Source organism: Filicampus tigris, chromosome 19 (assembly GCF_054856515.1).
Source record: "Filicampus tigris isolate MCC_2025a chromosome 19, RoL_Ftig_1.0, whole genome shotgun sequence".
NCBI classification, from domain to species: Eukaryota; Metazoa; Chordata; class Actinopteri; order Syngnathiformes; family Syngnathidae; genus Filicampus; species Filicampus tigris.
Genome location: NC_141235.1, coordinates 8,852,548 through 8,864,255, shown reverse-complemented (window position 1 = coordinate 8,864,255; position 11,708 = coordinate 8,852,548). Strand labels below are relative to the sequence as shown.

At 42.9% G+C, this 11,708-nt stretch overlaps 1 protein-coding gene across 2 annotated transcripts; it reads left to right on the top strand.

Moving 5' to 3' along the window:
* The first annotated feature begins 81 nt into the window (after positions 1 to 81).
* On the top strand, positions 82 to 11,695 carry usp22 (ubiquitin specific peptidase 22). 2 transcript variants are annotated; one of them, XM_086017298.1, is made up of 13 exons: positions 82 to 572; positions 2,951 to 3,083; positions 4,551 to 4,664; positions 5,594 to 5,695; positions 6,572 to 6,738; positions 6,840 to 6,987; positions 7,445 to 7,547; positions 7,924 to 8,082; positions 8,237 to 8,363; positions 8,438 to 8,529; positions 8,638 to 8,700; positions 9,507 to 9,656; positions 9,814 to 11,695. In XM_086017298.1, exons 1-13 carry the CDS (start codon positions 453 to 455, stop codon positions 9,854 to 9,856), a joined length of 1,521 nt encoding a protein of 506 aa, XP_085873424.1. In that variant the 5' UTR covers positions 82 to 452; the 3' UTR covers positions 9,857 to 11,695. The 2 variants fall into 2 exon arrangements, with proteins under 2 accessions (XP_085873424.1, XP_085873426.1); XM_086017300.1 differs by lacking the exon at positions 82 to 572 and adding an exon at positions 1,053 to 1,113.
* The last annotated feature ends 13 nt before the right edge of the window (positions 11,696 to 11,708 follow it).

The window sequence follows — 11,708 nt, the reverse complement described above, 5'->3', positions numbered from 1 at the left end:
CTATCCGCTTCGAAGAGGCGGGACTTAACCGCTGGAACAGTCATCATACGCCAATCCTGAGTAGTGGTCGCCTCTGATTGGTCCGCCCTTATGAACGGGGTCGGTCAACACTCACCGTGAAAGCTACTGTTGAAATTCCTACGCTAACCAACTTTAGCCAGCTTGCTAACATGTAATTAAGCAAATGTGGTTACGCTGCATTCATGGCACTACAATGGGTTCGAATTGACAGGTAATATGCTGGTTCCGAAACCGGAATACCGAAATAATTGGCGCTGTTCTCTACGTGTCGCCGTAACTACAACCAGAACATGTCCAGTTAGCTATAACGCGGCGATTGGTGGATAACGAACCTGGCAAGCTAGCCAGTCAGTCCGGGCTTTGGACTGGCTTGAGGCTTTTAAACAGGTTTCCTCGCCCGGTGGACAGCCGAGCCTGATGCTGTGATTATCATGAGTCCCGCGGGCTGCCCCCATGTCAACTGCTTCAAAGTGGACAACTGGAAGCAGAACCTGAGGGCTATTTATCAGTGTTTCGTATGGAGCGGTTCGGCCGAGACCAGGAAACGCAAGGTAACAAGAGACCGGGAAACGTAGTGGGCTCACTTAACGGAAGCGATGCGAGTGTGTGTGTGTGAATGTGAAAAGGTCGCGCGCGTGTGCGTGTTTGTGGGCAGTAGCCCCTTCCAAGGAGGGTGAAAAAACACGCTCGATACATCAGTGGCAGAATGTCAACAGGACCTCCCTATAACATTACAATAAAATGGTCCTACGTGTCCGAAAACATCTCAGCCTTCAGGCCATCTGTTCCCCACGACAGCACATACAGATGGGGCTTCCCTCGCTTTTTTTTTTGTCCATTCATAGGCTTTAAATAAACCGTGCAATGAATGATCACCCATGCACCTACAACCTAAATCTTGACTACATCTCTCGATTGCAGTCATCAATCATCCTCTTGTTGACCCATTTTTTGCGTCTGTGACTCACACATTTGTTCACGTTCAGTTCTTGTAGCCAATTCATGCGTCTGCGTTTGCATGCGTGCCACATCCAAGGTGCTGGAGAGCAAACAGCATCCCTGGCTACTTATCTGGCTGGGATCTGAAGAAAGGTAGGAAACAGGCATGCATCCTAAAATAAGCAGAGTAAATATTTTTCAAGGTCTCCCTCATCCCGTAATTGTCCTTTTGTTTTTTTACTTGTGCCGCCACCCCACCCACAGAGCAGACTAGCTTGGCAATTCATTGTTGCTTGTGTCCCTTGCAGACAAAAAAGCCAGGAGACATAATTTCGTTTCGAAAAAAACCCCCACGAATATTACATATGTTTCATTAGGCTGTTTGGTGACATGCGTGATGTATTATTGAGTTGCCATTAGCACTTAATGTCTGTTTGCCTAGGCACTGATTTGCATATTCAAATATAAAGCATTTCAAATGTCAAAACAGAGAGAGTTCAAACCCAAAATTTGATCAATTTAGGCCAGAATAGAAGTGCTACAATTAATTGACATCTAATTGATGGTAAAATAACCACTAAATATTTTGATAATTGAGTAATCATTTAGAGCAGTTATTTTCAACGAGTGGATTGCGGACGGCTATTTAAAAATGTATTTGTTTTGAGATTTTTTTTTTCCAGATCAGTACTAAGGCGTGCCAAGTTCTCACATAGATCGTACAATATTGGGTAAGCGTCAGGAAATGTTACTCACTTATCCTCTAGTTGCTAGCTACTCTGTAAAGAAATACATGGCAGCTCAGCCCGTGGCTTGCAGATGTCATAGCTAGCAATATGTTTTTTGGCAGCTTGTCAAACCCACTAGAAACTGCATTTAAAAATGCATCATGCTTTACATGTATTTTTAAAGGCTAATTTCAGCCTCACACCAGTAAATTGGCTGTAAGCAATTTACTGGCACTCAGTCCAGGATGCACTCCGATCCGCCTTTCACATATGGCTAATGAGGACGCTGTAGAAGCACTGTAGAATATGGATGGATTGGATATTTGTATAAAGTATATCGTATTACACCTTCCATCACTCACCGAATGGTAGCTGTCCACTTGTGTGTTCTACGAGGAATTCCTACACTGTCAGAGTAAGACAAAAAGTCCTTCTATAATTAGTGATGGTATCAAACCTTAGATTTGACATGAAAATCAACACTGAGCCATTGCACTGTTGTTGTTGTTGTTGTTTTTTTCTCCCTTGTCTTTCTTAATCTCTTCTTGTCTATCTCATCTGTATGCTTCAAACACTCGCCATCCACTGTCGGGCCCCTCACGTGTTTGTCTGCAACCCAATTACAGCACTACATCAGTCAGCGCAATAATTAATTCGTCATCCAGTATAGCAAAGTGCTGAATGACAACAATTACAAGACTGCAGCTGCTATGCTTGCTGCCGTTCTGTTCATTCACTCTGACTCGCAGTCAGAAAACGCACAGGAAAAGGTTACTGTACAAAAATGTGCTTCGTTTTCCAATTGATATTCAGCACATGTATGGATAGGAAAGGGAAAAGGTACCGGTATGCATTATTCATGTCACAATGGTTAGAATGACATATCGGTTGGGCACGAATGTATTCCTCAAATATGAACTCATGTAATTTATATATATATATTTTTTAATAGTTTTTTTTTTTTTTTATTCGTTTTGGATAATGGATGGATGGATGGATGGATTGAAGCAGTTAAAAGGAAACATAATTGTGGCCTTCATTCTATTGAGCTTGGCCAACAAAACCAATGTTAACTGAACGTAAGGAGAGCTGTTAGTCATTAATGTGTCAGATTTGGTATTCTCTGTGTAATTACAGCAATTGGACAACCAGTGCATTAGTGTTAATAAAGCTGCCTCTCTAAGAGCATGTTTGTAACCAGCACTTAACTAATCACACTGTGCTTGTCTTTATTTCCCCCCCTGTCTCCGCCCTCTTTTCAGGCCAAGTCATGCATCTGCCACATGTGCGGCGCTCACCTCAGCAGACTCCACTCCTGCCTTTACTGCGTCTTCTTCGCCTGCTTTGCCAAAAAACACATCCACGAGCATGCCAAGAGCAAGCGACATAACCTCGGTACGGTGCACACACACACACACACACACACTCTCAGATGCAGCAGCTTTGTTGGCCCGGTGTAATTCTCAGCCTGCTAACATTGGGACATTTGTTTCTGAGTGTAAGCTTTAAAAATGTTAGCATGTGCTATAGCGCACACACAAAATGTCCCCTTGTTTGCCTGCATTTTGTCATCACAGCTGTACTTTTTTTTTTTTTTTTTTTACTCTCGATGTAACGGAATTAGGCTCTTGCAGCTGTAAGTTGAGAGCATCACACTGCAGTGTTGGGGGAGTGGGGGGGGGGCGATGTCCTGGTGCCGCAGCAGAGACACTTGGGTGTGTGTGACAAAGCACACTTTGGCAGATGATCAGAATCATTTGCAAGCTTTGTTTTTCCCTTTTCCTTATCCTTTAGGCTCAGGAAAACACCCCTTCTGGTGTGTTTGTGTCCCCCCCGCCCCCACGTGTAATTGGACAAGTGTAATTGTGTCCCTAATTAGGTTTACTGCCACAAACACACACACACACACAAAAAAAATAGTTTCACGGAAGAGAAAACCGGAGGAGGGCATAACCGTTGAGGCGGTAATTAAGTCATCTTTACCAAACCCTGTGGAATTAGCCTCCATTTAACAAAGCTCCTCCTCCGCCTCTTCCTCCTTCGCGCCTCTGCCTCACTCTTCTCATGTTCTCCACGTTTGTTGTCGTGATTTGTCGTTTGCTGTCCTACTTTGCGCAAGGGCGGGCAACACTTTTCTTGCCACATCTCTTTGAAAACGTCAATCACAACAATAGACTATCGTTAACGTACTGCCACTTTGATTGACAGTGTCCCTCAATCATGAGTATCACTCTCAAGACAAATGCTGTCTAATCTCATTCGATTATGACAATTGACTGTGCAGCACTTCATCCTCTCCCCCCCTGCCCTCGGCCATGCGTTCTCAGCGTTCCCTCCGCACCTGCGGAGGATTACACCATCAGCCAAAGGAAGCTGAAGGCCAGGTTGGCATGGCAACAGCAAACAGGTAGCTGTAAGGCAACGATTGCAAGCACAGGTTCAGTTCGGCATTTGTGCATCTCGGAGAGAGAGAGAGAGAGACACCTCCTCCTTTTAGCATCCCACACCCCCCCTCACCTTTTGACTCCTCTTTGCTCTCGCCACCTCGCCCGGGCGCCACCTCCGCCGTTACTGGATGGTTTTAACAGATAGCAGATATGTCATCTGATAAGCCCGTTCTACTTGGCATTGCAACGCCATAGCAACGTTGCCCGAATAGGAAAAGACGAGATGAATCACCTCACAGCTCTTCCAGCTTGCACTGACTCACAGCCCTCCATTAGCCTCTGACAAACAAAATAGATCAACTGTGAGAGCAGCCCTGCATTTCAATAAAAAAAAAAAAAAAAACTCTCCCTTGTGCATTCTTCTTTTTTTTTGGCATGTCTTTTTCCTCACCCTCTTCTTGTCTTGACTTTGCAGCTATTGACTTGCTCTATGGGGGGATTTACTGCTTCATGTGCCAAGACTACATTTACGACAAAGACATGGAACAGATTGCCAAAGAGGAACAAAGGAAAGCCTGGAAAATGCAAGGTCTGAAAGCATTTTGAAAGGGAAGTCAACCCAACAATTTTCTCGACAATATGTTTTACGCACCCCATTAGTCTCAACTTGATGTTCTGATTAATATTGTGTTTGTGGCCTACGAATTAAGCAGCAAAATCCATCTGTTTTCATCCATCTCAGGGGGTGGCCATTTTGTCACTCCCTGTTGACTGAAAATGACATCACAGTTGCTCAGGTAACAACCAATCACAGCTGGGCTTCAGAAAACAGGTGAGCTGTGATTGGTTGTTACCTGAGAGCCATAGATAACTGTGATGTCATTTTCACTCGACAGCAAGTGGCAAAATGGCCACCCCCTGAGATGGATAAAAACGGATGGATTTTGCTTCTTAACTCATATTCCACAAACACAATTGTAATCAAAATGCCGCGTTTAGACTATTGGGGGCGCATACAGCATATTGTAAAAAAAATTTATGGATTGACTACCTCTTTAGCTCACATTTTAACCCAGGTCTGAGTGAAAAGATCACGCACAAGAAATATGCTAATTTAGCGCAGAATTAGCTTCAATGCTGTGTTTCCCATGCGCGTATTTTGTTTTGAAATGTTGTGTTCACAGATTCTTGCTAATATTAGTTGATATTGTGGGGCTCCTATTTTAGCAGGTAAATTAATCAGTAATGATGTTTTTTTTTCCTCTCAGAAACATGACAGATTTATTTCCGTTTTATTTTTATAAGATTTTTTTTTTTTTTTTAATGTGTGTTTAAGAAAAATGGGACTAGCGGCAATAAAGTAATTGTTGATGAACAAAATATCACATTGGCTACTTGGAAAAATGAACAAAACCAAAATATGCCTAAAAATTTGGAACGTGGTGTGGTTGATGTTGTTACATGACCTTGAAAATGACTCTTTTTTTTTTTTTTTGTATGCCCTTGTGCTGGTTGCAGGCGTAGGTGAGAAGTACTTGTCGTGGGAGCCCACCAAGAGGGAGCTGGAGCTTCTCCGCCATAATCCCAAGAGGAGGAGAATCACTTCCAACTGTACTATCGGTTAGCGAGCCTCTCAAAATGTACATATAAAGTGCGTACGCTGTGACCCACTTTCTCACTTGTTTTTATTCTGACTTCACAGATGAATTGCTAATTATGCCGCATTCGGCAAATCAGCGTTTGCACTGTTATCTTGCGTGAAAAAAACAACAACTTTTTTTTCTAGTCTTTTATGGCATTGAAATTTCTAAAAAAAGATTGAAAGTCAATTGGAGTAGTCCCGATTGAAATTAAAATATATGTGTTATGAATCAATGCTATGACATATGGTTTGAATTCAGAATCTAATTCAAGCAAAACGGAAAAAAAATAGCGTTGACCACAGTGAGAACATATGGATGAATGCTATTGTTTTTTGAAATATCTGAAATTACTAGCAGTCGAAAGCAGATCGGGAAATCCTCCTGTCGAGAACAAGACGGAATCAAAAGGCAGGCGGCAGCCAGAAATAGCAGCCTGAGGCTAACAAGCAGCGAATCCGCTGTGACTCGGGCAAATGAGCAAATCCAACAAGCCCTGTGTAAACCCCCTCGAGCAACGTCTTTGGGTTGAGGGGAGCACAAGAGCTTCAGTCAAGAATGGAGAAGTAGGTACCATTGAGCAGTCCGACACTCCTGCCAAGCCCGCGTGCTGTTTAAGCCCTCGTTTCCAGTTATAGTGCCCGTGTTTACTTTGGAGCCGTAAGAAGGTGAGTATGAGTCAGCCGAGTCTGAGCCAGTACAAACCAAATGTATTCCTTTAAGACAAAAACCACTCGACTTGGTCCCTGATGCAGCACAGAGCACAAGACCGGACGGTATACGGTGACTCCAAATGGCGATTTTTGTGTGAATCATGTCATGTGATTCAATGTCAATCGTTGATGTCTGTGTCCAGGTCTACGCGGGCTGATCAACCTGGGCAACACGTGCTTCATGAACTGCATTGTCCAGGCGCTAACACACACGCCGCTGCTGCGGGACTTCTTCCTGTCCGACCGACACAAATGTGAAATGCAGAGCAATTCCTGCTTAGTCTGCGAGATGTCGCAACTCTTCCAGGAGGTACTTTTAAAATTATTTTTTTTAATGCGTTTCAGCTAAGAAATGCTGGAGGAGCACGTCACTGCTCGTCATTGCTAACACGCTCCACGCTTCTCTACTAGTTCTACTCAGGCCATCGTTCACCGCACATCCCGTTCCGTCTGCTCCACCTGGTGTGGACTCACGCCCGTCACCTGGCTGGCTACGAGCAGCAGGACGCTCACGAGTTCCTCATCGCTGCACTGGATGTCCTACACAGGCACTGCAAAGGTCAGGCTAATTCTTGTTGTAATTTATTTTGGAAAATAATTAAAAAAAAAACCACACACACAAATAAATGAATAATTAAAAAAAAAATCTCCAAATCTCGAAGACGCCTGTTTATGATTTGAAGATATCTGATTCCTTTTTTGTCTTTTTTTTTTTTAATTTTTTTTTTTTTTTTTAATTCAAGCAGCCATATCATAGCATATACAGTATGCTTCTAAACTGCCCGAGAGCAAAATTGCATTATGCTGCGACCTAAACCTACACCCAGAAAAAAAAAAAAAATCGCAATGACAAGAGAAAAAGAAGCCGATGCAGAACAAATATGAGAGGAAAGATGGAGGACGGGCTGTGAAACTGGTGGAGAATCTGTGTGGCAGTTCATAAGCCGCATGTCCATTCTGGTGTGTGTCCACTTTACAAGCAGCCTGTCTGTGTGTGTTTGTGTGTGTTCAAACAGATGACAATGGGAAAAAAGCCAACAACCCAAACCATTGTAACTGCATCATTGACCAAATCTTCACAGGGGGCCTGCAGTCTGATGTCACCTGCCAAGTCTGCCAGTAAGTGTGTGTGTGTGCGTGTAGTTTTGCCTCAATTGCATATTGCACACCAACACACATACATAGTCTACTGCAGTAGCAAAAGACAGGAAACTGTCAAATTGATCTGTGGCGCCACCTAGTGGTTCTTAGTAAAAATGTATTTTTTTTTTTTTAATTTGTTTATTGTTTATTATACAACTACATAATGTACATAACAGAAATACAAGATTCAACTAGAAAATTGGCAATACAGTACAAAGCAAACTGGCAGACAAGTTCCATAAACACGTTTTTTTTTTCAACAACTTCACTAAAGGGTCAACTCTTAAACACGTTCACAATTTGGTCAGGGGTAACTTATTTTTTATTTCTTGTGTCTCCATCCTCCTCCCAGCGGCGTCTCAACAACCATCGACCCGTTTTGGGACATCAGCCTGGACCTGCCGGGCTCCTCTACGCCCTTCTGGCCGCTAAGTCCCGGCGGAGATGGCTCAACACTAAACGGAGAGAGTCACGCCACTGGAGCCACAACACTGACGGACTGCCTACGAAGGTAGCCTGAGTTTGGTTTGTTTGTTTTGATTATTGTTACATGGAGAATAGTTTAAAAAAAAAAAAATGTGGAGATCAGTGCTCAAGTTCTCACTCGCAGTGTGACTAGCCTTCATCGTCAAAAGGCTTTCCGTCTCGCCCTTTTCTCCGTTTAGGTTCACCAGACCAGAGCACCTGGGCAGCAGCGCAAAGATCAAGTGCAGCGGTTGCCATAGTTACCAGGAGTCCACCAAGCAGCTGACCATGAAGAAGTTGCCCATCGTGGCCTGCTTTCACCTCAAAGTTCGAGTTGTCATTTTCAAACATGCTCTCCAAGCGCTTGGCATCGTCTTTATATTTTGTGTGCGTGTTTGCAGCGATTTGAGCATTCTGCCAAACTACGGAGAAAGATTACGACGTACGTCTCTTTCCCTTTGGAGCTGGACATGACGCCCTTTATGGCCTCCAGGTGAGAACTGCTCAATTGTAGACCTGCGCGGATACCTGCCACCTCCTTGTGCATTCAGATTCACAAAGAATGCCCTGAAGAAGACGAATGTTGCGTTGTGCTTTTCAGTAAAGAGAGCAGGATGAACGGCCAGTACCAGCAGACTGTGGAGCCCTTCAACAACGACAATAAGTAAGATAATCAGTGGCTCATTGGCGGCAATCTGCAAATATCCCAAGTATCAATTTGATTCTGGTTCCTAATGATTCTTAATTATGATTCTTTATTAAAAAAAAAAAAAGGGGGATTCTCAGGTTTCTCAGAGCTATTTTTTAAAGCAGCACCGGGCAGGAATTCGACCTTAATAAAAAAAATTCACTACTTTTTTGATGAAACATTGAGTAGTATGTAGTAGTTTAAGTAGTTGAATGGGACTTTTGTCATGCCCTGGGGGGGGGGGTCTGTATCGTTTTTACTGGCACTAAGCAACTTTGAGGAGGATGGAAGCAACCCTGGCACACACAAAAAAAAAAAAAAAAAATATATATATATATATATATATATATATATATATATATATATATATATCCTAAATTGCTTTACAGAATACTCACTTCCTCATTTCGTTATAAGGACGGAAGTCGATTCGAACGTCTACGCGCTATTACTGGTGTCATGGCAGAAGCCCCAAAACAAACAAAAAAAGCAAAAGTATTGTTTGAACAAAATTCGATGAATTACCTCATTGCTATTCATCATTCACACAGCAACTGGAAATAGAATTGCAACTCAGTCCAACTTGCAAGCCAGCAAGATCTCAGGATTTCACGACACCACGCGCTAGCGAGCATGGGAAATGTGGTTGACTTTTGTCAAAACACTACCGCTTTTGTCCACATGGCGCCGCCATAATCAACAAAAACTGCCATGACGCAGTGTTGCTTCATAGATTTCCAGGCTGCTGATGTTTCGATCCTCCCACTTCCTGTCTCGATCAGATACAGCCTTTTCGCTGTAGTTAACCACCAGGGAACACTAGAGAGCGGCCACTACACCACCTTCATCAGGCAGCACAAGGACCAGTGGTTCAAGTGTGACGACGCCATCATCACCAAGGCCAGCATCGAGGCCGTGCTGGACAGTGAAGGGTGAGCCGTCTCCAATCCGCCACATCGTCAGGATGTATCGGGAACATGGCGTTGGGACCCCTTGCGAATTTTCACTACCTGTCCGCAATTCCCCCGAAATGGCTCCAGTTGAGAATCGCTAGAATGCATGGCGTTAATTGTGTTTTTTCCTCTCTAGGTACCTTTTGTTTTACCACAAGCAGTTCCTGGAGTACGAATAGCGCAGCCCTACATCACAACGCATACGAGCCCTGACCGCACTACTGCAACTCGCAAAACATTTCCACTGGAATTCAGGACGCACACAACAACAATCCGCCCAGCCAGCCTGCACATAGAGGTCAGAACGGACTGCTATCCATCATCACGTTATCGACTCCTCCCTGGCTTTCTTATTTTCGGACGGACGCAAGCGGACGGTTTTGTTTTTAAACCCTAATTTATGTGGGGAATTTGTTTGACTTGATCGTGGATGCCGTTCTTTACCAACGGCTTTCTTAAGCAGGGATGGGGAACCGATTTGTCTGTGGGATCTGGGCTGCTATGCAATTGTAATGCAATTTTGCCAGGTGTCTAAAAAAAAAAAAAAAAAAAAAGCTCTCTTGATATTCTTCGATCGGAAAACACAAAGGATAAAGAATTACCTCAACCACACGGAAATATCCACTTCTGGGTTTTTGAGTGGTTCTGTAATTTCGCACTTGATGGGTGAGCAGAGTCCCAACTATTTGTGTGCGTCAATTTTCCGTAGTATGAGTATGCCCCCGTTAAAAATTTAAAAAAGCGCCCCCACCCTTCTGCTTAATGCTTGTCAAAACCGCTACAATCTGCCTCTATCTGTTTTGTTTTTTTTATTACATTTTAAACAAAGGAAGTAATCTGAATTCACAAGCACACCATGTGACACATAGTAGCCTACTGTCTCAAAATGACCAAATATTGTAAGTCTTGTTTTGCATTTTTCACTGCACTGCAGAAGAAGAAAATCAAGAAGCAAAACATCTCCTTACAAGTTGTATGCTAAACATGATAGTTGTTTATTTATGTCACTTCTCGTGAGTTTGTTGTTGTCGGTCAACGACACCGGGAAACTTCGGTTCCGCTCTTCCCCCGAGCGTGCCGGATGTTTCCGCCTCTATTGCTGCTTCCAACTGTCGCAGGGGCGGATGTTACTCAGTAAATATTATATTTTTATATAAATACTGTAATTCTAAAAGGATTCGTTTACAGTTTTTTGGGGTTTTTTTTGCATTCACTCTCACGTCGTCCGTCCGTGTTCCATTGTGCTGTTTGTTTTCTATACGCAAAAAGAGCTAACTTCACCCAACTGAAAATGCTGCAATGGCAGCTTAGTGTTTAGTTAGATTAGCTGTTTTTTGTTTTGTTTTGTTTTTTTCCCAACTTTGGAGCTTTGTGTGAAGTTTTGTTTTTAAGTACATAAGTCTCGGGCAGTTTAGAAACATACTGTATATTCATGTTCAAGGTATGTGCTTGTGGTTAAATGCAAACATAAGAACCAATTATGGGATGTATCCTCAGAATAGTACAGTATGTACAAAGAATCACAAGCTGATTCTGCAGTGTATTATTGTTGGCTGCATGTTTGTGTGTGTGCGTGTGCTCGTCACAAGAAAAAGATAGTGTGGGGAAAATAACTGGTTGTTAAAAAAAAAAAAAAAAGTGGTCTTGTGTGCGTGGGTGTGTGTGCGTGTGTTAGGGTTTGTATGCACATGTGGTGCGCGTGCATATGTTGTGTGTGTTTGTGTACTGAATCAGTACTTGAGTTCAGCATGCCGCCCAAGCTGAATATTTTTTCTTTTTTTTTTTTTTCTTTTTTTTTTCACATGTTGAAGATGTAATGTAAAGTATATAAATGTACAGTTTGTACGTAAGAGACAAATGGTGAAACTTCCATATTGATTTTTGTTCTTCTTTGTCGCTGGATTCAGCCACGGGAATCGAAACGGTGTCTTGACCTGTGAAGTCATTCCTCGAATACAAAATGACTGCAAAGACTGGACAGTGATGGCAAGACACTCAAATAAAGAACAAAAAAAGTCTATATTTGTAATT

Bases quoted from the DNA above. Each gene is read 5' to 3' on its own strand.
- usp22 (XM_086017298.1), top strand. From the start codon at position 453: ATGAGTCCCGCGGGCTGCCCCCATGTCAACTGCTTCAAAGTGGACAAC. The intron at 6,739-6,839 runs GTACTTTTAAAA...CTTCTCTACTAG, and splicing joins TGTCGCAACTCTTCCAGGAG to TTCTACTCAGGCCATCGTTC. The intron at 8,701-9,506 runs GTAAGATAATCA...TGTCTCGATCAG, and splicing joins CCCTTCAACAACGACAATAA to ATACAGCCTTTTCGCTGTAG.